A 26,701-nucleotide genomic window follows, 5' to 3' on the forward strand; every position below is an offset into this window, starting at 1 on the left:
GAAACCTGGCTTGGAGAACTTTGAGGATTACTTTACTAGCGTGTAAGATGAGTACAATTGTGTGGTAGTTTGAGCATTCTTTGGGATTGCCTTTCTTAGGGATTGGAATGAAAACTGACCTTTTCCAGTCCTGTGGCCACTGCTGAGTTTTCCAAATTTGCTGGCATATTGGGTGCAGCATTTTCTCAGCATCATCTTTCAGAATTTGAAACAGCTCAACTGGAAGTCCATCACACCCACTAGCTTTGTTCATAGTGATGCTTTCTAAGGCCCACTTGACTTCACATTCCAGGATATCTGGCTCTAGGTGAGTGATCACAGCATCCTGATTATCTGGGTTGTGAAGATCTTTTTTGTACAGTTCTTCTGTGTATTCTTGCCATCTCTTCTTAATATCTTCTGCTTCTGTTAGGTGCATACTTTTTCTGTCCTTTATTGAACCCATCTTTGCATGAAATATTCCCTTGGTATGTGATTTTCTTGGAGAGATCTCTAGTCTTTCCCATTCTGCTGTTTTCCTCCATTTCTTGAAATCACTTACTCAAGAGCAAATAAGGGCCAGTGGCAGAGCCAAATCACAGCTCATAGCCAGTTCTATCTGATGACTACAGCCAAGCTCTTAATCACATCGCATATATCCTTAAGTGGTTGTTGCTTTAGTTGCTAAGTCATGTCTGACTCTTTTGTGACCCCATGGACTGTAGACTGCCAGGCTCCTCTGCTCTGGGGGTTTTACAGGCAAGAATACTGGAGTCGGTTGCCACTTCTTTGTTCAGGGGATCTTCCTGACCCAGGAATCAAACCCAGATCTCCTGCACTGGCAGATGGAATCTTGACCATTGAGCCACCAGGGAAGCCTGACCTTCAGTTATCTAGGGTCTTCTGAGCCTTGCACCAATGCCTACAGAAAATACTGAGGACACTGCTCTAGTACAGTAGGCTGCAAGACAGGGAGTGTGACTGATACCTAGCATGTCATCTTTAGATATATAAGGTCTGCAAAGATGAAAAACAAATAACCACCACTTTATCGGAACCTTTGAGTCACTGCCATTTCCTCTAATGCTCAGCCAGATCTGCCAGTGATTTTGCAAGCCCAGGGACTGGAACTGAACCTTGCCAAAGAGTGATCATATCTTCCTTTTATTCTCTTAAAGGTTTCTTGAGAGTCCCTGGATTACATATGTTACCCAGATGAGCCACATACCAATGAAAATGAGCCAAGAGGAGAACCAGGACTGGTTCAGCACTCAGGTAATAATGCTGTTCTTGGGAAAGCATCCACCAAATCATCCTGATTACCATCTTCTTACCTCATATAATATTTACTGGAGGCTTTCCAGGCACATCAACTGTTTTGCATGTAGTTGCATTAGATGTAGCTACATGATCAGAGTATTCCCATTTTACAAATGAGAAATTTGAGGTATGAAGAAGTTGCATAACTTGTATAAGTTCATACAGCTGATAAGTGGTAGAAGCAGGTTTTATTTATTTATTTGGCCACACTCTGTGGCATGCAGGGCCTTAGTTCTCCTACCAGGGATCAAACTTGTGTTAAGCATACAGTCTTAACCAGTGGACCAGTGGGAGTTCCCTAGAAGCAGGTTTTAAACTTCGGCAGTTTGATTTCAGAAACTTTGCTCTTAACCAAGTCTTAATAACCTACAACAGAGGGCCAATCTAGCCCAGTCTGTGTTTTTGTAGTTTTATTGGAACACAGTCACACTCATACATTACACATTCTCTATGATAGCTTTCATTCTAAAACAGCACAACTGTGTAGCTGTGATGCAGAATTAAAACATTTACTGTGTGGCACTTTACAGGCAAGGTTTACTAAACCTGCCTCAACATGATACAGCCTTTCAACAAATCTCACACTCCTAGAATAACAGAAGGAAGGACCCTGGAATCCTCCTCATTTCATTGTATAGATAGTGGGGCCCAGAGAACAGACTCTGCATTCTCTGCAAGCATGCTGTTAACAAATGACTTGTGACCCATGCAGAATACCATGGGTCTAAGGTTCAGGTCTAAGCCTGACACTGGCTGTGCCATGATTACCTGAAGAATCCAGGCATCATACTGCTTCCTTCTCCATGCTCATTTCCAAGTTCAGTGGACACTCCACATAGCAGTGGTTCTCAGTCATCTTGGTCAAGAAACCACTCTTAAAAGTTACTGAGAACATCAAAGAGCTTTCATTTGTGGAGGATATATCCACTGATACTTACTGTATTTGAAATTGAAACAGAGTTTTAAAATATCTATTAATTAATTTAAAGCCAATAAAGGTTAACATCAGAGTGATGACATCATCCCATGTTTAATAGCCTCTGGTAAAACCCATGCTATAAGCATGCATGAATGAGAATGAAAAAGGCAAATACTGTCTCAAAAGTATTATGGGGATCATTTTGACCTTGAAGTTCCCCTGAAAGTGTCCTAGGGAGGCCCAAGGTGCTCTAACGTACACTTTGAGGAACCCTGACATAGAGCAACTACAAAAATAACATTCAAAATGGCAACAATCCTAACAAGAATTAAATCTTAGAAAATCACATTCATAAGCATTCTAAGTAGTCTGGAGAATCCTATGAACTTCTTCTCAGTCTGTCTTTGTACAAAATAAAATACATGAGATTAAAAAGGAAGCTACTTGTATACATTAATAAATGTATTTCTAGGCACAAAACCCTTGATTAAAGCCCTTGTGTGCTTTATTCCCCATTTAGAAGTCCTTTAAGTCTATTCTGTGGTAATAACATTCAAACTCCTATAATTTCTACCAGAGTCCTACAATCCCACTTCCATCTGCCAAACTCCTTACTCATGACACCTTAGTCTGCTGATTTTGAGGGCTGATAGTGACTTAGTCCTCTCAGATCCTATTCACTTCTTCATATCTATTGCCTTATCAATACTTCTTAGAAAAATGCCTTATTTCCTTTATAATTGTCAGGTTCCTGAGACCTGGGGCTTATATCTATCCCTCATGGTTTGTTACACAAAATGTGTACTCCATCAGCACTTGCTGAATGATGGATGAATAACAGAGTAACTAAATCTCTTGTTTGTCATGGGTTCATTTACATCTAATGTAAGCTTTTTCTTTGCAGGTCTTGGCCACCTGTAATGTTGAACAGTCCTTTTTCAATGACTGGTTCACTGGGCACTTGAACTTCCAAATTGAGCACCAGTGAGTAAGAGAAATAGTTCACGATAAAGGGCAAGGGCTGTCACTAATAACTGTCCTCCATATAGTCCAGAGAAGAGCAGTAGACTCACTATCAAAAGGGAAAAAAATGAACCAGGGCTCTCTAAAGGATTAACAACAATGATAAAGAAAAGAAGAAAGAGATGAAGGAAGTGTCACAATTGCGAGTACATGGAGTGAAATCTTGGAAAAGTATCAGTGACTCAGTTTCCAGAATCCTATGGGCTTAGGAATCTCTTTGCTGGCAAAATGTAAGAAACATCAGGACACTTGGGTAACCAGCTTGTGTTCAAACTTAACTTTGCTATAATTCAAATATTTACTTATCTGTGTCTTTAGAGCCAAGGTTACAAAATAAATGGAGTCCCTGCTGCAATTTCTAATTGGTCGGTTATAGATAGAAATGGGTAGTTCACGCCTTGATGCAAGTTAAAACATTGAGAGTCAATTTCTCCAGCGTATCAGTGGAGAGGCTTTCCACATTCTCTTTGTCTAAGCCATGTGAGTCTATGATAGTCAAAGAAGGAACAAGATCTTTATTTGTTCAACGAATTTTTTTCATTCTATTTCTTATATTAGGGCTTGAAAATTTCAGCCAAAAAAAAATATACATATTACCCCTCATAGTTTTATTAAAAGAGAGGTTTAAATCCAAGACTGTCATCTGACTGACTAATGAAAACTTGGGATTAAAAATCCATCTCTCCTCACTTTTTATTCCTTTCTTGGGACTTTTAGCTATTTACTATGACTTAATATACATTCATCTGTTCTTGCTAAGGAAGTTAGAAAGACAGAGCCTAAGAAGAGATTAGTAGGGGCCAAGTGGGCAGTTCAGTATCTCCAGTTCTCTGGGTAGTTCTAAATGGTAGAAAGTTCTAAATAGTACACTTTCATTTGATCAGGCCAAAAATAAACAGTTGATGGAGCTAAAACATATTCCCTTAGTTCTTCCTAAACATCTGTCACCCACAAGGCTTGTAGAGGGTTAAGAGCTGACTCATTTGAAAAGACCCTGATGTTGGGAAAGATTGAAGGCAAGAGGAGAAGGGGACAACAGAGGATGAGATGGTTAGATGGCGTCACCAACTCAATAACATGAGTTTGAGTAAACAACGGGAGTTGGTGATGGACAGGGAGGCCTGGCGTGCTGCTGTTCATGGGGTGGGAAAGACTCAGACATGACTGAGCGACGGAACTGAACTGAACTGAAGCGATAGGATGAGTCTGCCAGCAGGTTTTTTAACTTCTCAGAACAAAAGTATTGTGCAAGGTCAAGGTTGGGTCTGCGTGGCTGATGCCATTTTATTTTGTAAAAGGGGAAAAGGAACTTTGGGTTTCTCTTTAGGTCTGAAAAGTTTTATATCTCCTCTGTTTCCCTAGTCTGTTTCCCACAATGCCACGCCACAATTACCACAAGGTCGCACCTCTGGTGAAGTCACTGTGTGCCAAACATGGACTACCATATGTGAATAAGCCCATTTTGAAGGCATTTGGAGATATTTTCAGGTAATAACAGTCCCCCAACCCACAGCTCTCATTTCCCTTCACTGCTGGTCCCCAGACTCTTCACTACTTTATCAATCATCATTCAGTCAATAGCTATTTATTAAGGAACAGCCATGTGCCCAGCATGGACATGAGGCTCTATAAGGAACAATACTAACAGAGAAATGACAAAAGTCATTCCTACCATTTACCTGCTGCATCCTAAGTACTTCATAGTGAAAATACCTTGATGCCCTACTAAATTTCAAGCTTCTTATAAACAAGGTTTCTGTATTATTTGCCTTTGTATCACCCACAAAGCCTTGACATGCTTTAGAACTTAACCAGTGGCAGGGACTCTCAAATCAGCTGGTCCAGGGTTGAAAACTAAGATGCTTGCAGGGTCTGCTGGGACAGGCAGGGGTGACTCTTCCTACAGGAACTGAGAATCCATACTCATCCTAAAGCATGCAAAGCTCCCTAGAGAATCCTGTGCTGATCAAATTAACAGCCAAAACCTTGGTTGAATATTTTTTTTTTTTTAATTTCAGATTAGGAAAAAGAAAAACAGTATCTTATTAATATGAATAAATAAGCCATCAAGGCTAGAACTGGTCAGATCTGATTCCTGAGCAGTGATCCATCTTCACTTTCTACCACTGCCCTCCTCCTCTCCTGCCCTCCAGATATCTGACCTCCCTTCAGTTGCTACATAACTCCCTGCCCCTTGTCATGACACATCCTTGGTCACCTTTTCTTCTACCTAGAATAATCTTCCAACCTGCCTCCCCCCCTCCTGTCACCTTCTCAAGTTCCATTCACTCTCCAAAGCTCACCTGAAAGGTCTTTTTTCATCTCAGTCCTCCCTTGCCCCCAAGACTAAACCTGTCACATGCTTGCTTCTCTTCATGTCTGACCTTTATCACAATCATGATTAAATAGCATATTGGGTAATATGTGTCTCCCAGTGCAGACCAGGAACTCCAGGTGGACAAGACTCTCATCACTCTTATTCACTGCTGTATCACAAGAGCCTAGAAAAATATTTCACTTTATAAAGTAGGAGAGGCAGGTGGATACAGGACAAGTTGGTTTATAGTCATATGGTTTATCTTACAGAGATTCAGCAGAGCTTTTTCTTTTAATACTGGAGAAAAGGAAAGTGATGCTTTCGAGTACAGAAAAGCATAAAACAAAATCTCAGTCTCCTCCATACAGAAAATGTGAGCTTGCCTTCTAAAACATAAGTCAGTGTATTTGACTCCCTCCACCAGGCAAGATAGAAAGAGGTCTTTCAGATATAACTGAAAATGACAATGTTGTAAAGTATTAAGTAAAAGAACAAATGTTCCATGAGGTAGCTCCTTTGACCTGAGTCTCACCTACTCATGCTTTTGTCTGCTCCTCTTGCAGGGCCCTGAAGAAGTCCGGAGCCCTCTGGAAGGAGGCTTACTGCATGCATCCAGAAACATAATGCAGATGTGCAGGTGCTAAAGAGGAAACCACAGGCCCCAAAAGTGTCCCTTGTGCTAAAGCCCATGATACCAAACCTCTACAATATCTGACATAATTGCAGTTACAGCCTTCCCCAGAAATGTAATCTTAATCAACTAGTCTGGAATTTTTGGGTGGCAATGTGGTGGTAATTTGTTGTGTTTTACTCCTGCTCCATTCCTGCCCCTGGCCCAGAGAAAGGACATATATATATCTGCATGATAAAACCCTTGTAATCCGCCCCCCCCAAAAAAAGGTGTCTGCCCTAAATATACTTTGCTGATGGCTTCCTTGCCCCTCCTTTCTTCCTATAAAAACCTTCCATTTGCACAACCCCTCAGAATTCCCTTCTGCTTACTCACTGGGATACTGCTTGATTCAGAAGTCATTGAACAAAGCTAATGAAATCTTCAAATTTACTCAATTGAATTTTTGTTTGACAGCTTGTTCAATAAGATTCCCAGAGGAGGACACCAAGGCCTATTATTTTAACAACTTCCCAGATCACTGTGTATGGCGTTAGTATTCAGATGATCATTTCCAACCTCTGCTCACTGGCCACATGAATAAAGATGGTTTAATTGGGCAGACATCCATGTAAACTAAATGACTCATGAGAGTTATGTTACAGTCCTACCTGAAATTCTTCAATGGATTCCCATTGCTCTTGGAATAAAGTTGCAATCTGCAACCTGGTGATTGCCAACAGACTACCAGCATTGGCCCTCCTCCAGGAACCTTGCCCCACCTTGTACCACTCCCTCCCTCAGCTTAAGTCCCAAGCAGCCAAAGTAGGCACAAGGGAAGAATTTTTGACTTCAAATAACACCCAAAAACTAAGTCTCCACACCACCTTCAGGGAACTAAAAGATCAGGACATGACTGGAACTTGAATGCCAGAATCCTTTTAGAAGCGAAGAGTTCTCCGTCCTAGAAGATCCCATGTTGAAGCTTCAACCATATCTTATCCTAAAAGGACAGGTTCCAAAGCCCACTAATTGAAACCTGCTCCACCAACATTTCTGCCAACTAATACATCCTCCACAAACTCATAATGTGTGATGGAACCCCAGATCAAAGACACAGATTTGAGCCCTTCCAGCGTCTCCTTGCCAGTTGGCCTCAAAACACTCTTCTCAAAAGCTGCTGCCATAGTATTGGTTTCTATATGCTTCAAGCAATGAGCCCTTTGCTTGGTAAAGATTTCAAGGAAGCCTCCCCATTAATTCAAGGCCTCCTTTTGATATGCTGCTACTGCTACCGCTAAGTCACTTCAGTCGTGTCCGACTCTGTGTGACCCCATACACAGCAGCCCACCAGGCTCCGCCATCCATGGGATTCTCCAGGCAAGAACACTGGAGTGGGTTGCCAATTCCTTCTCCAATGCATGAAAGTGAAAAGTGAAAGTGAAGTCGCTCATTCGTGTCCGACTCTTAGCGACCCCATGGACTGTAGCCTACCAGACTCCTCCGTCCGTGGGATTTTCCAGGCAAGAGTATTGGAGTGGGGCGTCCTTGTGATATACTCTGTAGTAATTACTAGAGGTATATTTTTACATCTATCTGTGTGATTCCTAAGTCTTCCACTGTAACCTGCAATATCCATAAGAGTAGAGACTTCCTGACATTATAGAGACACTCAATGAAGACATGAAGAAGGAAGGGAGGGAGGGAGGGAGCTGGAGCAGAGAAAGGAAAGAAGGAATTTGTCAACTACAAATTGGCACTTGACAGCTACTCTGCAAGGAATAAATCAAGTGCTGCTGACATTCAATACCCTCTGAAAGGAATTAAGAGTGGAGAACAGGAATGAGGTACTCTGTGCTCTTGGAAAAACTTGCAAGAAAAGTCTTCAGATAGTTACATATTTTCAGGAGAAGATTTTATGAGCCCAGTTATTACATCTGTTCATATCCAGAAAAGCACTAAACTCATTAATGGCGAATTTGCTCCTCATGACTAGCAGCAAATATCTGCCACAATGTGTGCATGGCTGCAGGTCCCCTCTTCACTAAAATCATATATGACACTTACCTCATCCCCTAACAAGACATTGAAATGTTTTCAGAGATAAAAGAACAAAACTGAAAGTCAGGCAGCAGTTGCTCTTTGGAGCAGTTTCTCAGAGCTATCAGAAATGCTGTCTCCCAGGCTGTAGTCCTCATTTTGCCCCAACAAAACTTAACTCACAGCTCTCATGTTGCACCTTTCTTTCAGTCTACAGGAGGAAGGGAGGGAGGGAGGGAGGGAGGAGGCAGGAAGAAAAAGCTGTGTGTAAGTGTTGCTGTTGTTCAGCAGAATCGAGAAGTGGATTTGAGATTTGGGGATAACATAGCATGAATTCAACCTGGGAAAAGTTCACTTTCCCTAGGACTTTTCTCTGCTACTCTATTTCCTAGAAAGCCTCCCTCCTTTCGATAAAATCAGGTAGTAAAAAAATTGCTTACATATTCAGTCCGGCATTAGATAAGGGTGAATGATTGGATTAGAAGTCAGGAACCTCAGTCCAAATTTCAGCTCCTCAGTACCCTACCATGAAATTAGCCATGGCTGTCACACATTGCCTCGATCCTTAAAATAGGTGAGTGTATAATATTATCTGGCCTATTTGCATCAATGCATTGTTGGGACAGACAAATAAAGTAAGGTAAATAAAATACTTTCATAAGCCAGGAACACTCATTCAAATGCTGGTTGTTATTATTAATGTAATGAGGGTTCCTCCCATCCTGGACCATCAAAATCAAGAGCAATTTCAAGGTCAAACAGATTCACAGGATAGAAAGACACTGAACCATCTTAATGGTGAAGAGGGCACACTTCCTTCGATGAGAGGATTATGAATCACAAGTGAGACCATGATTTCTCCTATCACAACAGGTAACACCTGGGAGCCACCTTCCATTTCTGACTTTACTCAGTCCCCTGGAACCAGCAACCAGATCTCAAGCCAGAGGAATAGTGAGCCATGGGCTCTAGTTTTCCCAACTTCCAATTAACCATGTGAGTGCACAACTCTTTAGTGGAAACCATGCCAAATCTATCACTTGTTGCTTACACAATATATTGTAAAGGATTTTCTTGACTATTGTGAGGCTGACACGGCTAACGCCATGACAGGCAGCCTAGATTAGGAGTAGGCCTGGTTTCCCGGGGTAACATAATTATCAGGCCACCTGGAGCCAGCCAATCGGCATGTGCCTAGCAAGAAAAAGGGAACCTATCAAGGGAAAGCTGAAAGCCCACAAGGATTGGGCCAACAAAAATTGCCTTGCAACTGTGTAACCAATCTGCTTGCGCCAACTACCCAACTGTACCCAATAAATACCCGAGAGAACTGGGGCTCGGGGCCTTTTCATCCTCACACCCTTGGTGAGGACGGGAAACCCTGGCTCGAGTCAGTAATAAATTCCCCTATTGCAAGTTGCATTGTCTCGAGGAGTCTTCTTTCCCGATCAGGGATCCGGACTATGGGCAGAACAACTATCTCCTTGCTAATCATCCACCTGAAGGACACAGAAAGTATAGATTAAACAAAACTCTACTCAGAGAAGGAATATACTCGGTACTTTTTCTTTCCCACATTTATTTATGAAAATTTGCATAAAGACAGTCATGTTGAAAGAAATTTACAGTGAACATCTATCTGTTTAGCCATAATCAAAATTTTGAAATTACATTTTAGTAAACTTATTTTATTTTATATCTATCCATCTACCTACCTATTAATCTTTTTTATGTGCTTCAAAGTAAATTTCCAGGGGCTTATTTTTTAAACTAAGCCTCAGATTATGCAAACAATAAAGTTCATTTCTCATCTTCAATAAAGAATTGTGTAGCAGCTTCATCTTTAAGGGAGTTTTATCGGAATTTTCCGATGTGAAGGGAATATAACATGGCTAACATTGTGCAAAATAAATTAACTCAGTATAAACGTTCTTGTGCAAATATTTATCCTTCATTATTTATTGAGCACTTCAATATTTATTGAGCGCTTACCATGTGCCAGACTTGGACCAGTTGATGTGACCCAGAGATCCAGGAGCCCAGGTTCTTGAAGCTTACAACCTAGTATTAAAAATAAATAAATACATAAATGGAAGAAAAACCTAGATCATCACATCTGAAGAAAGCAAAAGGTTTTTTTGAGAGTGATAAGCAGGGGCTAATCAAAATAAGGATGGTCATTGAAAAGTGACTATAAGAAAAATATGAAGGAGCCTGCGATCAGATTCGAAGGAACAGTGGCATCAGCCGAGTGCAAAGGCCCTAAGGCAGGAATGAGCATCTGTTCAAAGAACACAGCAGGAAGCCTGAATGACAGTGGAATAGTGTCCCAGTATTTTCATTAATCTTACTTCAACTTCATTTCTTCAGTGTATTCTCCTTTGACTTTTCAGAGGCATTCAAAAACAATTTTCTAGATAAGCAACAAGAATAAATTGTAGAGCACAGGGAATTATAGCCATTATTTTGTAACAATATTAGTGGGGTATAAACAGTAAAAATGTTGGAGCATCATGATGTTGCTGTTAGTGAGTAACTGACGCCCAGCGACCGTTAGTGGCGCCCTCAGCCATTGGTTACTGCCACAGTAAGCCCCGCCCCCTTCCATAAATAAAGGCGCCCACATTCTGACGCATGGAAGATGGGTCTCTCACAGTTGAGGCTGCCGTTTCCCTGTCAGCTAGCTTTCTGAGGAGGGTCTTTATCCCTTGTTCCAACAACTCGTCTCCGGATTCGTTGGCCTGGAGCAGCAAGCAGAACGAGCTTGGGCTCCTTAGCCCCAGCCCTGTCCAAGGGAGTAGAACCTGGAGGACTTCCCAGTCCCGCTTCAGAGAAGCCAACATCCAACCATGGAGAACCTTGTGTCGGCCAAGGTGGGCTGCAGGCACGTGGACCGTGGACACGCTAGTGTTCCGCCCTCGAAGAGCGGACAGCTTTACTACCAAGACTAAAATAGATTTAATAGAAAGATAAAACTAACACGCCAGGGCGACGTCGGACACACCGAGGGGAGGGGCGGGAGGCAGCGCCTGCGCAGAACTTGCCAACATCGGCGGGTCCGGGGTTCCTTGAGGCGGGGCGAGGAGAAGCCGCCAGAGGCCGCGGTGCAGCCAGGACCGGAGGCCAACCTGGCTCCCTCTCACTGGTCCTGGAGAAGCTGCCGGAGAAGCCCCGGCCTGAGGCACACCTCGAAAAAGAGAAGGAAAAGCTGGCGGAAGAACAGGCCGAGACAGCCAAGGGCGAGTCTGGAAGCAGACCTTGCCGGTGACTGCGAGGCGTTCCACCCGCTGTCCGTGGCCCCGGACGGGTTCCTGCTGGAGAAGGGCCTCCCCCAGGCCCCAGCCACCTGGCTGAGAACCTACCCCTGCCTGTGGCGAGCTGGAAGGGAAGGAGTCTCTTCCAGGGCATCCCCGCTGCTCCCCCATCACGTTCTTCAGCCCTCAGACACCTGTCCAGCCGAGGTTGGTGCTGGTTCTTTGGGCAGGACCACCTCCCATACGAGGAAGCCCACTGCCTATGGTGGGCTGCTGGTGAGCACACACCCAGTGAGGCCCGGCTACTGGGACTTTGGGCGAGGGGGGGAGGTCCTGGTGAGCCCCCAGTGGGGAGAAACCGTCTGCTCCCCACCCTGTAACACAGCCCTTTCCTCCAACCTGGGGACTCCAGCGTATGTCACGGCCATGGCAGCAGCAGGCAGAGCCTTTGTGTCGGTTACTGTGCTGCAGGTGGTCAAGACAGGGCCGAGCTGCATTTTCACGGCTGCTCTTTACTCCCACGTGCACTTTGACTCCGGTTATTGGTAAGCTCAGGCAATAATATTAATGCCAGCTGACATTTATTTAGCACTTACTTTATGCCAGGCATAAACACATAAGCCTCACCAAATTGATACTCGTATCCCCATTTTATAGGTGAGGAAAGAGAGGCACAGAGAAGTTAAGTAACTTGCTCAAGATCACACAGATAGTAGGCAACAGAGGTAGTACTACAAGCAGAATGTCTGCTGGAGAAGGGCCTCCCACTTCCCGCAAGTACTGATTAGCCAAGGACTGCTCAGGCGCTGGCACTAAAATGATAGTCTGGCAGCAAAGTGATGACCAACATCATCTTTGGGATTCCTCCTTCATCCTCTGGTCCTTTTCCAGTTTTACCTCCAGGGGTTGGTTTGTTTGATTTTTTTTCCATGCCTCTTGGACATGAATCCAGAAGAGCAGACATGGCCTCCTTTTCAAGGGACTCTGTAGAGCTTTCTGTAGACTCATTGAAAGACATACAGGGTCATGTCTCCTGGGAAGAATCCCAGGAACTGGTATGGAACCCACAGAACTTTTACCAAAGGATTTTCATAGTTTTTTGTGTTTTGGTTTTTTTTTTTTTTTTTTTAACTTTTCATTGTGGAAAACTTTCCACAGGCAAAAGCAAAAGGCTTCCATAATGAACTTCCATGTAACTGTCACTCAGCTTCCATAATGCTTAACTCGTAACCAGTCTTGTTTTCTCTAGCCGTTTCCATTCCCGGTCCTTGATTATTTTGACTCAATTCCTAGATATTATATCATTTCATCCATAAATATTCCAAAATTAAAAAAATATAAGAATTCTATCCAAAAAACAGCAAAAATACCAATTTTCCATATGAAATAACATTCAAATGTTAAGAAAAAAGAAAAATAGAGATAGCAATAATTAAGATGCTAAGGAGTCAGTGTAGTCTTCTAGAAAAATAAAGCACTGGCAATAATGTCTACTGGGCTTTGGCCTCCGTGCCTTGAACCTCATATATAGTAAATTAAATGAAGGAGTTAAGATGATATTTAAGTTTTCACCTAGCTCTGATATTCTAATAGTTTTCATGACTAGGTGGATTATCCTGTACCTGTGGATCTGGGCGCTCTTTAACAAAGGCTTAAAGTTTTTATTAATAATTTCAGTAGTATTTGATCTGTCTCCCCTACCAGAATGTCCACTTGATATGGGCCAAGAACTTATCTTCTTACTTACTGCTAGAGCCTTAGGGTCTAGTGGGCAAACTGTGAAGAGTCTTGTGTGCTGAGCCAAGGAGTTTGAACTTTATCCTGAAAGAATGAGTCATGGAAGAAATTAAGTGTCAGAAAATGCATCACCAGAAGTGTCTTTAAGAAAGATAGGATTTGTGGAAGATGAAGAGTAGCTAATGGGAAGTCAATTAGAAAGTTATTCTTGTGATCCTGAACTAAAGGAGCAAAGAAAGGCATGAACTAAAGCAATAGATATGAAGATGGAAAGTCTGGAGCTTATGAAAGAGAAATAGAATTAACTTGGCTTTAAAAGAGACATTCAAAAAAGACCACTTCGAGAAGCCCAAATATGGCCAATGAAAGGGAACTGTAGAATTCATTCCTATTCAGATTGAGAGCAATAATTCCCTCTTGGCAAGTTCTGACTCTTGGTGCAACATCAGCCAGTGATCAAGATATGCTTGGACAGCTGCTGAGGGTGAAACAGGGTAAGTAATGCTTATCACCGCAGGTTCGGTGTAGATTATTCATTAAGTACAACGAGGATTTGGTCAATCAAATCGCGACTACTACAGTGTCTGCCTATTGGTAGTTATTCAGGTAACAGATTCAAAGATCTTGAGTGCTTCAGTAAACATGGATTATATAATTTAATGTATGATAGAATCCTTAGACCCACAAACCCCAAAGTCCAAAGTCTCTAAGAAGTTCAGTAACTTGCCCACATTCACTAGGTTAATGGGTAACAGAGCCAGGCTTTGGGCACAGGCCGAATGTCTCTGAGAGTTCATGCTTTAAAAATTAATGTGACAGACAGCCTACCACCTTGCCCATCCAGCTAGGTAAAAGATGAATACAGCCATTTAATATTGGGATTACCAAATATAAGAAGAGGAGGCAATAAAATCTGAATTTATAACAACTTTTTTTGTTCAGCCAGAGTCCCTGCCAGGGCATCTAATGCCTGGAGGAGAAAGGATTTGAATTCTGTAGAATTCCTCAGTAGTTGAGCTCAAGAACATAAAAAGAGCTCTTTAAAATGAGTTTGAATTTTATCCCAAAAGAAAAAGGAGTCATGGAAGAAATTCAGTGAGAGAGGGTGAAGTTGTTGCCTGAATATCTACCAAATAGGCAAACATTGTAGTAGTTGGAATTTGACTGCCCAAATCCTCGTTGTACTTAACAATCTATACTGAACCTGTGAATGGTGACCACCATTATCTACCATACTTCACCCTCTTCAGTGAATCTAAAACCATAGGGTAATGCTCGTGAGCTTTCTTCTAAAGACCACCTCAGGATTAATGTTGCAACAAAAATAAAAATGAATAAACAGCCTTAAGCACAAACCAGCCAAACTGGTATGTTAGAGTTAAACAATCTGTTTTATTCTTTGGCTGTGGCTACTAACAAACACTTGAAGGTAGATATGGCTTTCACAAAGCTAATTACTCTCTGACTCCATATGAATTATAGTCTGCACCTGGCATTCTTCTCCTCCTAACCTCCCTTGTAGCAGTCTTGTGTTTCAAAGCAAAAAGGTCACAGGCAGATAACCTCAGAGGCACTAAACTGTTACTGAGCCACCTGATGCTGACTTTGACCATATAGTTTGCAGAAGAAAGGAAGAATGCAAGACTTTCACCACTCTGATCCTTTACACCTTCCCCAGACCATGAACCCTGACTATAAAACCTCTCCCTATTTCCCTGGAGGAAGGCTCAGTTCTTGAGGTGCTAGCCTTCTATGTTCCTGCTTTGTCTGGCAAAGAAATAAAGTTACTCTGTCTTTTCTCCAAAACACTGTCTCCATATTTCTATTCAGCAGCAGTGTCAAGATTTTGGCAACATTTAAAGTGAGGCAGGGAATTAATCATGTTAATAAACTGAGGCGTGTGAATATCTCTCATGATGGGAACAGAGTTCAAGTTGAGGATCCTGGCTGTGTAAAGCCCCAAGAGTCTTTCAGGTAGATGAGAATGAGAACAGGTGCATCAGGGAAAGAAGAAAGAGTGGCACCCAGATTTGGAGATGTCTTCCAACAGGAATAATTCTGATAATCCTTTCATGGCAATACCCTCCACAGTTCAAAACACATATAGATGTATGTGCATTCCACACTCGCTCTTTCAGCAACACCGAGGCAGCGATGTCTGGTGTCATTAGGTCTGACGCGTAAGGGGAGAAACTAAGACTTAGAGTAAATGGAAAATCAAGGATGCAAAGCCAAGTTTTCAAAATCCAAGATCAGCTACATGTCGGAACAGGTGGTCCCCAAACTCTTGGGGTAAAGTAGTGCAAAGTGCCTAAAGGACAGACCTGAACAAAAAAATTGAAATGGTCTCAACTGGGAAGCTCAATACCTGTACATTCAACTTAATCCCCAGTGTTTAAGATTCTCATGAGAATGGTCCTTAATCCAACAGCCCTTAAAAATAAATCCCCCATTTGTAGCAAAAGCAAAATACCACTCTGCCACACACACAGAAAATGATATGTTAACATAAATGGGACTTTCTAAAAAAATAACTCTTGTTGAATTTTTCTATTGTGTCTTGGAAAGAAAATCCAAGCCTATACATCAGAAAAATACACCAGGAATTTTATCTCTTGATTCTTTCCAAACTCCAGAAGAATGCTCTTCCAGAAAATCAGGAGTGGGAATGAGTAGCAGGATCTGCTGACAAGGAGAGATGGGAACACTTTGAACATCAGTATTTAAAACAATGCCTTGGATATTGTCAATGCTCTGTGAAAGATCTGCAATTGAAATAATTCATTGTAGATACAAGTTAACACTTTGGGGAAAGGGAAAGTCAGGTCTAGAACCATAATTTACCTTACTTAAGAATATCTTTGAGTAGAACGGTGGTTGCCAAGGACCAGAGGGTAGAGGAAATGTTGGTCACAGGGCACAAACTTCCAGTTGTAAGAGGAATGAGTTCTGAGGATCTAATGTACACCATAGTGACTACAGTTACCACTTCTTGTCGTATACTTGAAAGGTGCTGTACACGTTGATTTTGCATGTTCTCACCATAACAAAGATAACGTGGCAGTTAGGTGAGGTGAAAGATGTGTCAACTAATCTTACTATAAATATTTGACAATGTATTTGGGTATCAAATCATCACACTATGCACCTTATACTTACATGTTATATGTCAGTTATATATCAGTAAACCTGGGGGGGAAAAATATCACTGAAAGAGATACAAGAAAAATCTGCTATATATTAATATAGAAATTGCTGCCAATTAGAGCAACACTCCATCATTGTGTATGTGTGCCTGTGCCTCTTGCCCTTAGTTTGGGACAACAGTCCTGTGCGTCCTGTTTGGAGTTAGCATCACTGGTTGTTCACATCTCTAGTCTCTATAATTCCGAATATATTTTAGTACCAATTTGTCTTTTAATCTTGAAAATGGTCTTGCCTTCTAACGTCTAGCAAAGGAGATGTGGCTTTGATTTAGTAAAACTGGCAGCATTTTGACTTGCTGAGAGAGGTGGTGTGTCTGTAACTTGTGCTTTAAAGGCAACTTGGGGGTGTAAATAATGTTTAATATTACAAAAGGCATGTAGAATATACAACCAACACATATAACCACCAAATGTAAAGTGTTACCAGTAACCGTAAAGCCTCAGTATTTTACTGTGCTATAATTAATCTATAAGCTCTTTGCCTCAATATTATGTGTTTTTTTATTTGGGTTAAGAAGTTTAGCTCATGTCAGTTAATTTTCATTTCTGCATGACATTCTTCTCTATGCCATTATTTATTTAATTATTACTTGTTTCATTTCTTTTGCATCTTTGTCTATTATATCAAATGGCTTGATTTACATTTATAAAATCCACAGTCACAATCTTTGAATTTTAATGATGAGTTCAGTCCATTTTTATTTTCCTTACTAATTCATTTAGACTTATTTATGCCTTCTCAGGGGATTTTTATTTGTCTTGATTTTTCCTTTTATTCTATTTACCTTTTTTATTTTAATTCAGATTGATAGATTTTAAAAGTCCATTTATTCCCCTAAACTCTAAAAAAACTTGTTATCTTTCATAATTTTTGAAAATACATGCTAAGCTAAGTCACTTCAGTCATGTCCGACTCTGCAAGACCCCATCCCTGGGATTCTCCAGGCAAGAACACTGGAGTGGGTTGCCATTTCCTTCTCCAATGCATAAAAGTGAAAGTGAAGTCACTCAGTCGTGTCTGACTCTTCGAGACCCCATGGACTGCAGCCTACCAGGCTCCTCCGTCCATGGGATCTTCCAGGCAAGAGTACTGGAGTGGGGTGCCATTGCCTTCTCCTTTGAAAATACATACATCTAAGTAATAAAGTATAAGAATTTTAGAGTACTCTAAATGTAGTGAATACTCCAATATAAGGTGTTAGTGTTAGCTGATATTTTTAATTTCTCACTTCCCCATAGACAAAGGGCTTCCCAGGTCGTGCTAGTGGTAAAGAACCTGCCTGCCATGCAGGAGACATAAGAGACGTGGGTTCGATCCCTGGGTCAGGAATATCCCCTGGAAGAGGACATGACAAGTCACTCCAGTAATCTTGCCTGGAGAATCCCAGGGACAGAGGAGCTTGGTGGGCTACAGTCCAGGGGGTCACAAAGAGTCAAACACCACTGAGCGACTAACACACACAACATAGACAATATTATCAATATTTAAAACTACCTCTGTTTATGCCAATATGTTATTTCCCACATTTGCCAGTTTCTAAGCTCACTGTTTCTTCTTTCTTCTAAGACTTTGCTTAGAAATCATATTCCTCTCTTCTGAACAAGTCTTTAGAAGCATCTTTAGTGTACACCTATTGATGGTTAAACTCTCTGCATTTGTTCTTGCATGAAAGTGTTTCATTTTACCCAATTTTATTAATTTCTTATTTTTAAAAATAAAACCTTCATAACAGTTAAAATGATAGTACAAGAAACACTGGTATGAACTTCACCTAGATTAACCTATTCTTTTTCTTTCCATTTAGCTTTATCTGTACACTGACAAATAGATAAGGGCTATTCAGCATTTATCTGCTACAAAGAAAATCTCTATCATAACCAAGCTTTCTTGCCAAAGGAATTTAGTATTGCTTCCCAGGTGTCTCAGTGGTAAAGAATCTGCCTGCCGATGCAAGAGACACAGAAAGTGTGGGTTCAATTCTTGAATGTCCCCTGGAGAAGGAAATGGCAATCCACTCCAGTATTCTAGCCTAGAGAATCCCACAGACAGTAGGCTACACTCCATGGGGTTGCAAAGAGTGGACATGACTGAGAGACTGAACACACAAAATGACATGATCTATTGTGTACTCCGGAGAAGGCAATGGCACCCCACTCCAGTACTCTTGCCTGGAAAATCCCATGGACGGAGGAGCCTGGTAGGCTGCAGTCCATGGTGTCGCGGACACGACTGAGCTATTTCACTTTCACTTTTCACTTTCATGCACTGGAGAAGGAAATGGCAACCCACTCCAGTGTTCTTGCCTGGAGAATCCCAGGGATGGCGGAGCCTGGTGGGCTGCCGTCTATGGGGTCGCACAGAGTCGGACACGACTGACACGACTTAGCAGCAGCAGTAACAGCTGTGTACTCATTACTTAAATTTCTTTAAATTTCCCTATTTGTCCCAATAATATCATTTGTAGATATTTTATTCTTAGATTAAGGATCCAATTAAGGATTGTTTATGATAGTTATAATATCTTTCTAGTCTTTTAAAAATCTAAAGCAGTTCTTAGTTTTGTTTCTTGTCTGTATTTTTTGAAACTGACTTTTTTAGGTTTCAAAAAAAAAAAAAAACTTTTGAGACGTTCCCCTCATCTGGATTTTTTTTTCAGGTTGCTTAATCATGATTAAATTCAGGATAAAGATTTCTGGCATTAAAACAGTGTAGATGATGCTTTTGCCCTACTTGGTATAATTGATCCATGGATGTACACTTCTAGACCGTGATTATTTTCTCTCAACACTTTGAGGATTTTGTTCTCCTCACCTGGTGTTTTATTTTTACTGTCCTGAAGTCTGCTTTTTCAGAATCTGTCATTCTCTTCTCTCTGACTGCTTTTATGATATTCTGTTTTCTTTTGTTCAGGTTTTTTTTTTCACAATGGTATTTCTAACTGTGGACAATTTTTATTTATTCTGCTTGAGAGTCTTCATACTTTCCAAACGTTTTTTATCTTTTGGCCGTTCTCAAAACTTCTCAGTCATCATTTCCTAAAACATTCTCTTTCTTTCTGACATGCTAATTTTATGTATTCTATGCCAACTTCCACATTTAACTTCCTTCTCATAGTTTCCATTCCTTGTCATACTGGCCCATATCTAAGGAATTCTTCATACATGTCTTCCAGCTCACTAATTCTCTCTGCAAATATTTCTAATCTATTGTTTAGCTCACCTACTGAGACTGTCATTACAATGATTACTTTTTGGGAAATCTGTAATACTCTCCTATCTTCCTGACCCAGGGATCGAACCTGCCTGCCGGGAGACTTTAGAGATGCAGTAAGATGCAAGTAAGAAAATACCTAGCACTGAAGATTAAAAATGAACCTGCAATGAGAGTGGGGTCATGAGATGGTGCTGAGGTTGCCATAAGGACTTCTGCCATTACAGTAAACATAGACCTTTGGTTTATAGACTTCAGTGGGGGATGGGAAACTCTGTCTTGGATACACAGTGTAGATGGACACAAAACTGGAATTTTAGTAAATAATGGTTTCAAAAAAAAATTACTTTGATGGGAAAAGACCTTTTGTTTGGTTAAAAAAAAAAAAAAGAGTCCCCATGAGCATTTCTAACAACCACCCTGAATTCACATGGATGTGGAGTCGAAATTTGCATTATTAGGTAATAAATTAACAGAACCTTGTGCTGGTTGTGAACACCTTAGTTATCTGGCAGAAACAAAGTAAAACTATGAGGAAGAATATAACAATATGCCAGATTACCTTAAGATTCCTGCAGGTAAAATCAGTAAAAAAAAAAATAGTATAATTCATACATACATATATAAAGAAAATCATTATCCTGAACAAAACTAAGCAGAAACAGCAGATAACAGAATTGAATAACATGGGGTTTGAAATATTGGAATTACCAATTACAGAAGATAAAGTAATAGATGTTTTTATTTAAAGAAATTTAAAAATTAAAATAAGACTATCTTACATTACCAAAATCACTTCAGTTCAGTTGCTCAGTCGTGTCCGACCCTTTGAGACCCCATGAACCGCAGCAAGCCAGGCTTCCCTGTTCATCACCGACTCCCGTAGACTGCATGAGTCTACCCAAACCCATGTCCATTGAGTCGGTGATGCCATCCAACCATCTCATCATCTGTCATCCTGTTTTTCTCCCACCTTCAATCTTTCCCAGCATCAGATTCTTTTCAGATGAGTCCGCTCACTGAATCAGGTGGCCAGAGTAGTGGAGTTTCAGTTTCAGCATCAGTCCTTCCAATGAATATTCAGGACTAATCTCCTTTGGGATGGACTGATTGGATTTCCTTGCAGTCCAAGGGACTCTCAAGAGTCTTATCCAACACCACAGTTCCAAAGCACCAATTCTTCGGTGCTCAGCTTTCTTTATAGTCCAACTTGCATATCCATACATTAGAAATGAAAATCAAAGCTACAGTAAGGTGCCAGTCTACACCAATCACAATGGCCATCATCAAAAAACCTACAAACAATAAATGCTGGAGAGGGGGTGGAGAAAAGGGAGTTCTCTTGCATTGTTGATGGGAATGGAAATTGTTACAGCCACTTGGAGAACAGTATGGAGATTCCTTAAAAAAAAAAAAAAAAAAGAACTAAAAATAGAAACCACCACTAAGCATATATCTGAGAAAACCACAATTCAAAAAGACACATGTGCAAAACACTATTAGGACAATAGTCATTCCAACAAGTATGAGTCCATACCTCATTATGGTTTTAATTTGCACTTTCTTGATGACTAGTGATGTGGAGTATATTTTTATATACCTATTGGTCATTTGTATGTCTTCCTTGGGGAAAAAAAATGTCTATTCAAGTCTTTTGCCCATTTTTTAAATCGACTTCTTTGACATTTTTTACTACTAGGATATTTGAGATCCTTACATGTTTTGGACATGAACTCCTTATCAGATCTATGATTTGCAAATATTTTTCCAAACACAAGTTGTCTTTTCATTATGATGATAGTTTTCTTTGCTGTACAGAAGCATTTTGATACAGCCCACTTATATATTTTTGCTTTTGATTTCTGGGCTTTTGGTGTCACATTCAAAAAACTGTCAATGTCAAGGATATTTCCCTCTATGTTTTCTTCTAGTTTTTACAGTATAAAGTATTACATTTAAGTCTTTAATCCATTTTCGGTTGACTATTGCATGTGCTGTAACAGCAAGAGTTCCACCAATGTTTCTCTTTTGCATAATTAGTCATGGCTTTTCATTGCAACCCTCTCACTTTTATCTGAAAACTTAGCATTGGTATGCCTTGTAATACCCATTTAAACTTATTTCATCAATTCACGACCTCCCCTTAAGCTAGGATAATGCTTGCTCTGTCATATATTTGCTCAGAGTGTGTTTATGGGTGTGTTTACAGGAAATGGCAACCCACTCCAGTGTTCTTGCCTGGAGAATCCCAGGGATGGGGTAGCCTGTTGGGCTGCCATCTGTGGGGTCACACAGAGTTGGACACGACTGAAGTGACTTAGCAGCAGCAGCATACAGCATATACACATACAAGTTTACATGCATTGAAAATATATAAAGCATATTTGCATATATCTGCTATATCCATTCAGCAGATTATACCAATCAACTATCTCTCAGAGAAAAGATTCAATTTATTTTAAAGAAAAGCTGGCCAGAAAAGAAAGCAAAGTTGATTTAATTGAGAGCAAGGGTCATTATTTCCCTGAGTGCTCAAGACTATTTCCTTCCCCTTACTGCCTGTATCAAAAAGTACCAGGAAGCTCTGACTTTCTTTTTAAAACATTCTCCTTTACTTCTCTACCACGTATTTCTAAAATTGCACAAGAATATGATTGTCTTTTGTAAGAAAATGTCCTTTGGGAATAGTCATGAGTTAATCATAAAATGTTTAATGTTCTCTTTCAGTGTGATTAGTTATTGGAGCTTTCTTCCCTTCACTCCTTGCTTCTTTCCGCTGTTTTTTATAAGTATCATGGGACCCTGCAAGGAGTAACCGCCCTAATCATCAGCAGGACCAGGTTCTTAATATTGCATTTCTACCTCCACGACCATAAGCTGATCACTTTTATTTATTAGTTCCCTCATCTCACAAACAGAAGGATCAGCCCAGATTATTGCTAAGGTAGTTTTCACTTCTAACCTTTCTGGAATTCAAAAAAGCTTTGAGTGAGTTTCAAACGTGAGCAATCAGTAATTAAATATTCAGAGAAGCTATTACAGCAAAACACTAACTTGAGTTTTTCATGCCAGTGTGAGACATAGGCTCCAAAACCCAACAGTTTTATTGATCTTCTTTCTAACAAGATGTTTTGGGCATTATTAAGACTGATTGAGTGTTCAGAGATGGGTGATTACTGACCTTGAAAGAAATTATTTGCCTCACTCCTAAACAAGTTTCAGTGGAACTCATTAATGAATGCCCTTTTAAATAAAACATCATGGGTGATAATTGCTGTTCAACTCTGAAATGTAGCTCTTGAGACCTGATACAGTGAGGCAGCAAAGAACTGACCCTGGGGGAGTCATAATGCCTTTGTAAATTAACGTTAAGGTGTGAGGTAGTTCTTTCTAGCATTGTAAGTTTGTTGATTGTTATCCTAGTTTCTTGAAGCTAGATTGTTTGCCCTACAAAACAAACAACAGAAAAATTGATTCCCATCTAGCAAAAACTTGCAAAGCTAGAAGCTTAAATTACTTTATAAAAATCAGAAGCTATAGAAAAGGCTGTAATTCAAATTCTTTGCTAGATGAAGAACATGGGTCCTAGTCTTCAAAGGCTACATATTTTATTATTCCCATTACATGACATTTTAGAAAAGGCAGAAGCATACAGACAGAAAAAGATCAGTGATTGTCAGAGGTTTGGATGTGGGTAGATAACGTAAAGTCGGTGAAGCACAGGAGATGTTACATTAGAAAAATTAAGTAAAGAGTGCACGGGATTTCTCTGTATTATTTCTTACTGCTGCATGTGTGTCTATAATTATCTCAGAATAAGAACTTACTTAAAAGCAAAAAAAAAGAGTGTGTGTACTGCAGGAGGACACTTTTAAGTTAGAACACCAGCTCTTGATGTTGAGCAAGTTATTTAAAACCCCTGAGTGTATGTTTCTTCAAGCGTAGCTGCAAGTTAGTGATACCCACAGCCAGGAATTAAATAAGACAGTGTGTATAATGTGCCTAGAAGATACTAAGTGCTCGATAAATATTACTTCTCATTCTTGCTTAATTATCACTATTATTCTCACCCAGACTATTGCACTAGTTCCTACCAGGTCGCATCACCTCTAGACACTCTGACCATCCTACACAAAGCCTCCTTTCCAACAGGGTAGCGCTAATGTGAAAAAAATTAGCCTCTTTCTAGAAAATAATGTTCCAGCTCACTAAACCAATCAGACCATAATATGACTCCATCTAGTTTTCTGTTCCTATCCCATATCACTCGGCTGTACAGTTCCCCTAATCTCAGCTAAATGTGACCCCCTGTTTGTCACATCGCCAGGCCCTCCTTGTGTCATTCCCGTCACCTGCTATTCCTCTCATCACAGCTGGACACCCAAATCCTACCTTCAGTGCCTATCTCAAAGGTCACCTCCTTCAAAATGATTATTTATGGCCTAATCTAATACACAATGAATATTCCTTCTTTCCTTTGAGTCTTCATCAAACCCTGTGTTTCCTTCTTATGACTATTAACAATTCTGTCATAAATTTTAGTCATTATACATTAGTCATGCATTACTCGATTGGGACTTTCCTAAGGATAGAGACTATATTTTTTTCTGGTTATTTTTATTAATAGCAACAATAAAGGCAAACAAATGATAGTATTTTAACTTTAGTAAATAACCCCTATTTTGTTGCTCAGAAAGAGTTGTAATTCTATTTTATAAATGTGAAGCCCTCCTGGGAGCAAGGTAGCTTCTGGAGTTTAAAGAAAAAATTAATGACAGACTTCAGTCTGACACTCTGCCCTTTGACGTCCTATCCAGTAAGCTTCCCAGACCAATATCTTCTTAATCTTACCTGGACAAGATCACCAGTTCTGTGTTGACAATGTTGTCAACAGTCTGTATGCTCTCAGGCTTCCCACATAAACACTTACACATTTGCCAGAGTATTAGTTTCATCTCTATTTTACAAGCAAAATTATGCAAAGATTATAGTCATTTAACTTCCACAGACCCATATTCTATTCCCATTGTTTTTTACCCACCAAAGTGTCCACAAGCCCAGAATCTCCTAAAAGCCCTTAGAAGTACCTCATCAAGGGCAAAATCCATGCCACAGGCGCCTCAAGTTTAAAACCAGTTAAATCAAAGTATGAAATGAGAATGCTGAATGTGTCTTTTATACCAAGAAATAGTAAATTAAAAATGGGAAGTCTATAAATTGGAAAGGGAATGCTTGAAGCACTGTTATTGACTGATACTGAATAATATGTTAAACAGGCTTATTTTCAAATCCCAATCTCAATTAAAAATAAATAAAAGGAGAGTTACTACCCTTGAAAAGGGCAATAAAGAATTAAGTGGACATTCTTAAGGGTATCTTAGGGTTCTTTTTAAGTAGATTTTATAGAAACATATTCATTGTGAAATGCTTAATCAACACAGAAACATAGAAAATTTATTTTCAATGATCTCATCACACAATAACAACTGCTATTAAGTTAAGTGGTTTATTTTTGATCTTCCTTGTTTTAAAGCTTTCTCCCCTATTTTGTGTTTTGAAAACATCTGTATAACATTTTATTTTTACTACACATTTAGCCAGAGAATGATATATTCATGGTTTATAAACACTTGTTTAAGACTGGCAATAGCTGGAAAATATTTTTATATATAGGACATATGGCTACAGTTCTTTGGGCTTAGATATTCAATAGAGAAAAATGATTATTTTAGTAGTTGATCATTCCATCTGTAGCTAGGTGCATCTGAGCCCAATCTTGTACTTTTAAGGATGAAATTCATAAAAGCCATTTTAAAATCATTTTGAGGTTCTAATTTTTTAGTTTTTGGCTTTTTTAGAGAAAAGGTAAAGACCTGGAAACTTCTTTAAGGCAGAACATACAACCTTATTCTGTACAAATACTGTCTATCAACTTTTAAAAAATTCATAGTAAAATAACATAAACATATATAAAATTGTCATTTTAACCATTCAATGTATAATTAACATTAGACATAATTGACAATGTATAAGTGACTTTAAATAAATAATACCATCATACAACCATTACCACCATTCAACTCCAGAATTATTGTTTCATCATTCGAAACCAAAACCTGTACCTATCAAATAGCTCCATACTGTCCCCTCCCCTTCTTGCTGGTGACCACTGTTCTATTTTCCATCTCTGTGAATTTGACTACTGTTCACTTCCCAGGTGGGCCTAGTGGTAAAGGACTCGCCTGCCAGTGCAGATGTAAGAGATGGGGGTTTGATTCTGGGTTGGGAAGATCCCTTGGAGAAGGAAATGGCAACCCGCTCCAGTATTCTTGCCTGCAAGGTCCCACGGACAGGGAACCTGATGGGTGACTATCCATCGGGTCACACAGAGTTAGACACAACTGAAGCAACTTAGTACAAGTACCTCACGTAAGTGGAATCATATGATATTTGTCCTTTTGTGTCTGGCTTATTTCACTTAGCTGAATATTTTAAATTTCATTTATGTTGTAGCATGTATCAGAATCCTATTCCTTTATAATCCATAATTCTACAATCCAAAAATATGGATATCCGCCTGCAACCCAGGAGACCTGGGTTTGACTCCTGGGTGGGAAAAATCTGTTGGAAAAGGCATAGGCTACCCACTCAAGTATTCTTGGGCTTCCCTTGTTTCTCAGCTGGTAAAGAAACTGCCTGCAATGTGGGAGACCTGGGTTCAATCCCTGAGTTGGGAAGATCCCCTGGAGAAGGGAAAGGCTACCCACTCTAGTATTCTGGCCTGGAGAATTCCATGGACTGTATAGTCCATGGGGTCGCAAAGAGTCGGATACGACTGAGCAAATTTCACTTTCACTTTCACTATAAGGATATAACACTTTGATTATCCATTTATTTGTCAATGGATATTTGGGGGTTTTTTCCACATTTTTGACTATGATGAATAGTCCAGCTACTGTCAGGAAACTTTCTAGCCATGTAAGAACAAAACAAAGATTTTCTACTGGAATTAGAATGAATATGACAATATAAAATATTAGCTAGTTTATGAACACTCATTTAACAAATATTACTAAGCATCTACT

At 40.0% G+C, this 26,701-nt stretch overlaps 1 protein-coding gene across 1 annotated transcript in view; it reads left to right on the plus strand.

Annotated features, from left to right (window-relative positions):
- LOC133069142 (fatty acid desaturase 2-like protein FADS2B) overlaps positions 1 to 6,182 on the plus strand; it is a 45,432-nt gene extending 39,250 nt beyond the window's left edge. Inside the window, exons 9-12 of the mRNA XM_061160362.1 lie at positions 1,158 to 1,254; positions 3,123 to 3,202; positions 4,604 to 4,729; positions 6,122 to 6,182. Coding sequence (XP_061016345.1) covers positions 1,158 to 1,254; positions 3,123 to 3,202; positions 4,604 to 4,729; positions 6,122 to 6,182 — 364 coding nt within the window. The remainder of the gene's footprint in view (positions 1 to 1,157; positions 1,255 to 3,122; positions 3,203 to 4,603; positions 4,730 to 6,121) is intronic.
- Positions 6,183 to 26,701: the final 20,519 nt, after the last annotated feature.

The sequence above is a fragment of the Dama dama genome, chromosome 1, assembly GCF_033118175.1.
Source record: "Dama dama isolate Ldn47 chromosome 1, ASM3311817v1, whole genome shotgun sequence".
Taxonomy (NCBI): Eukaryota; Metazoa; Chordata; class Mammalia; order Artiodactyla; family Cervidae; genus Dama; species Dama dama.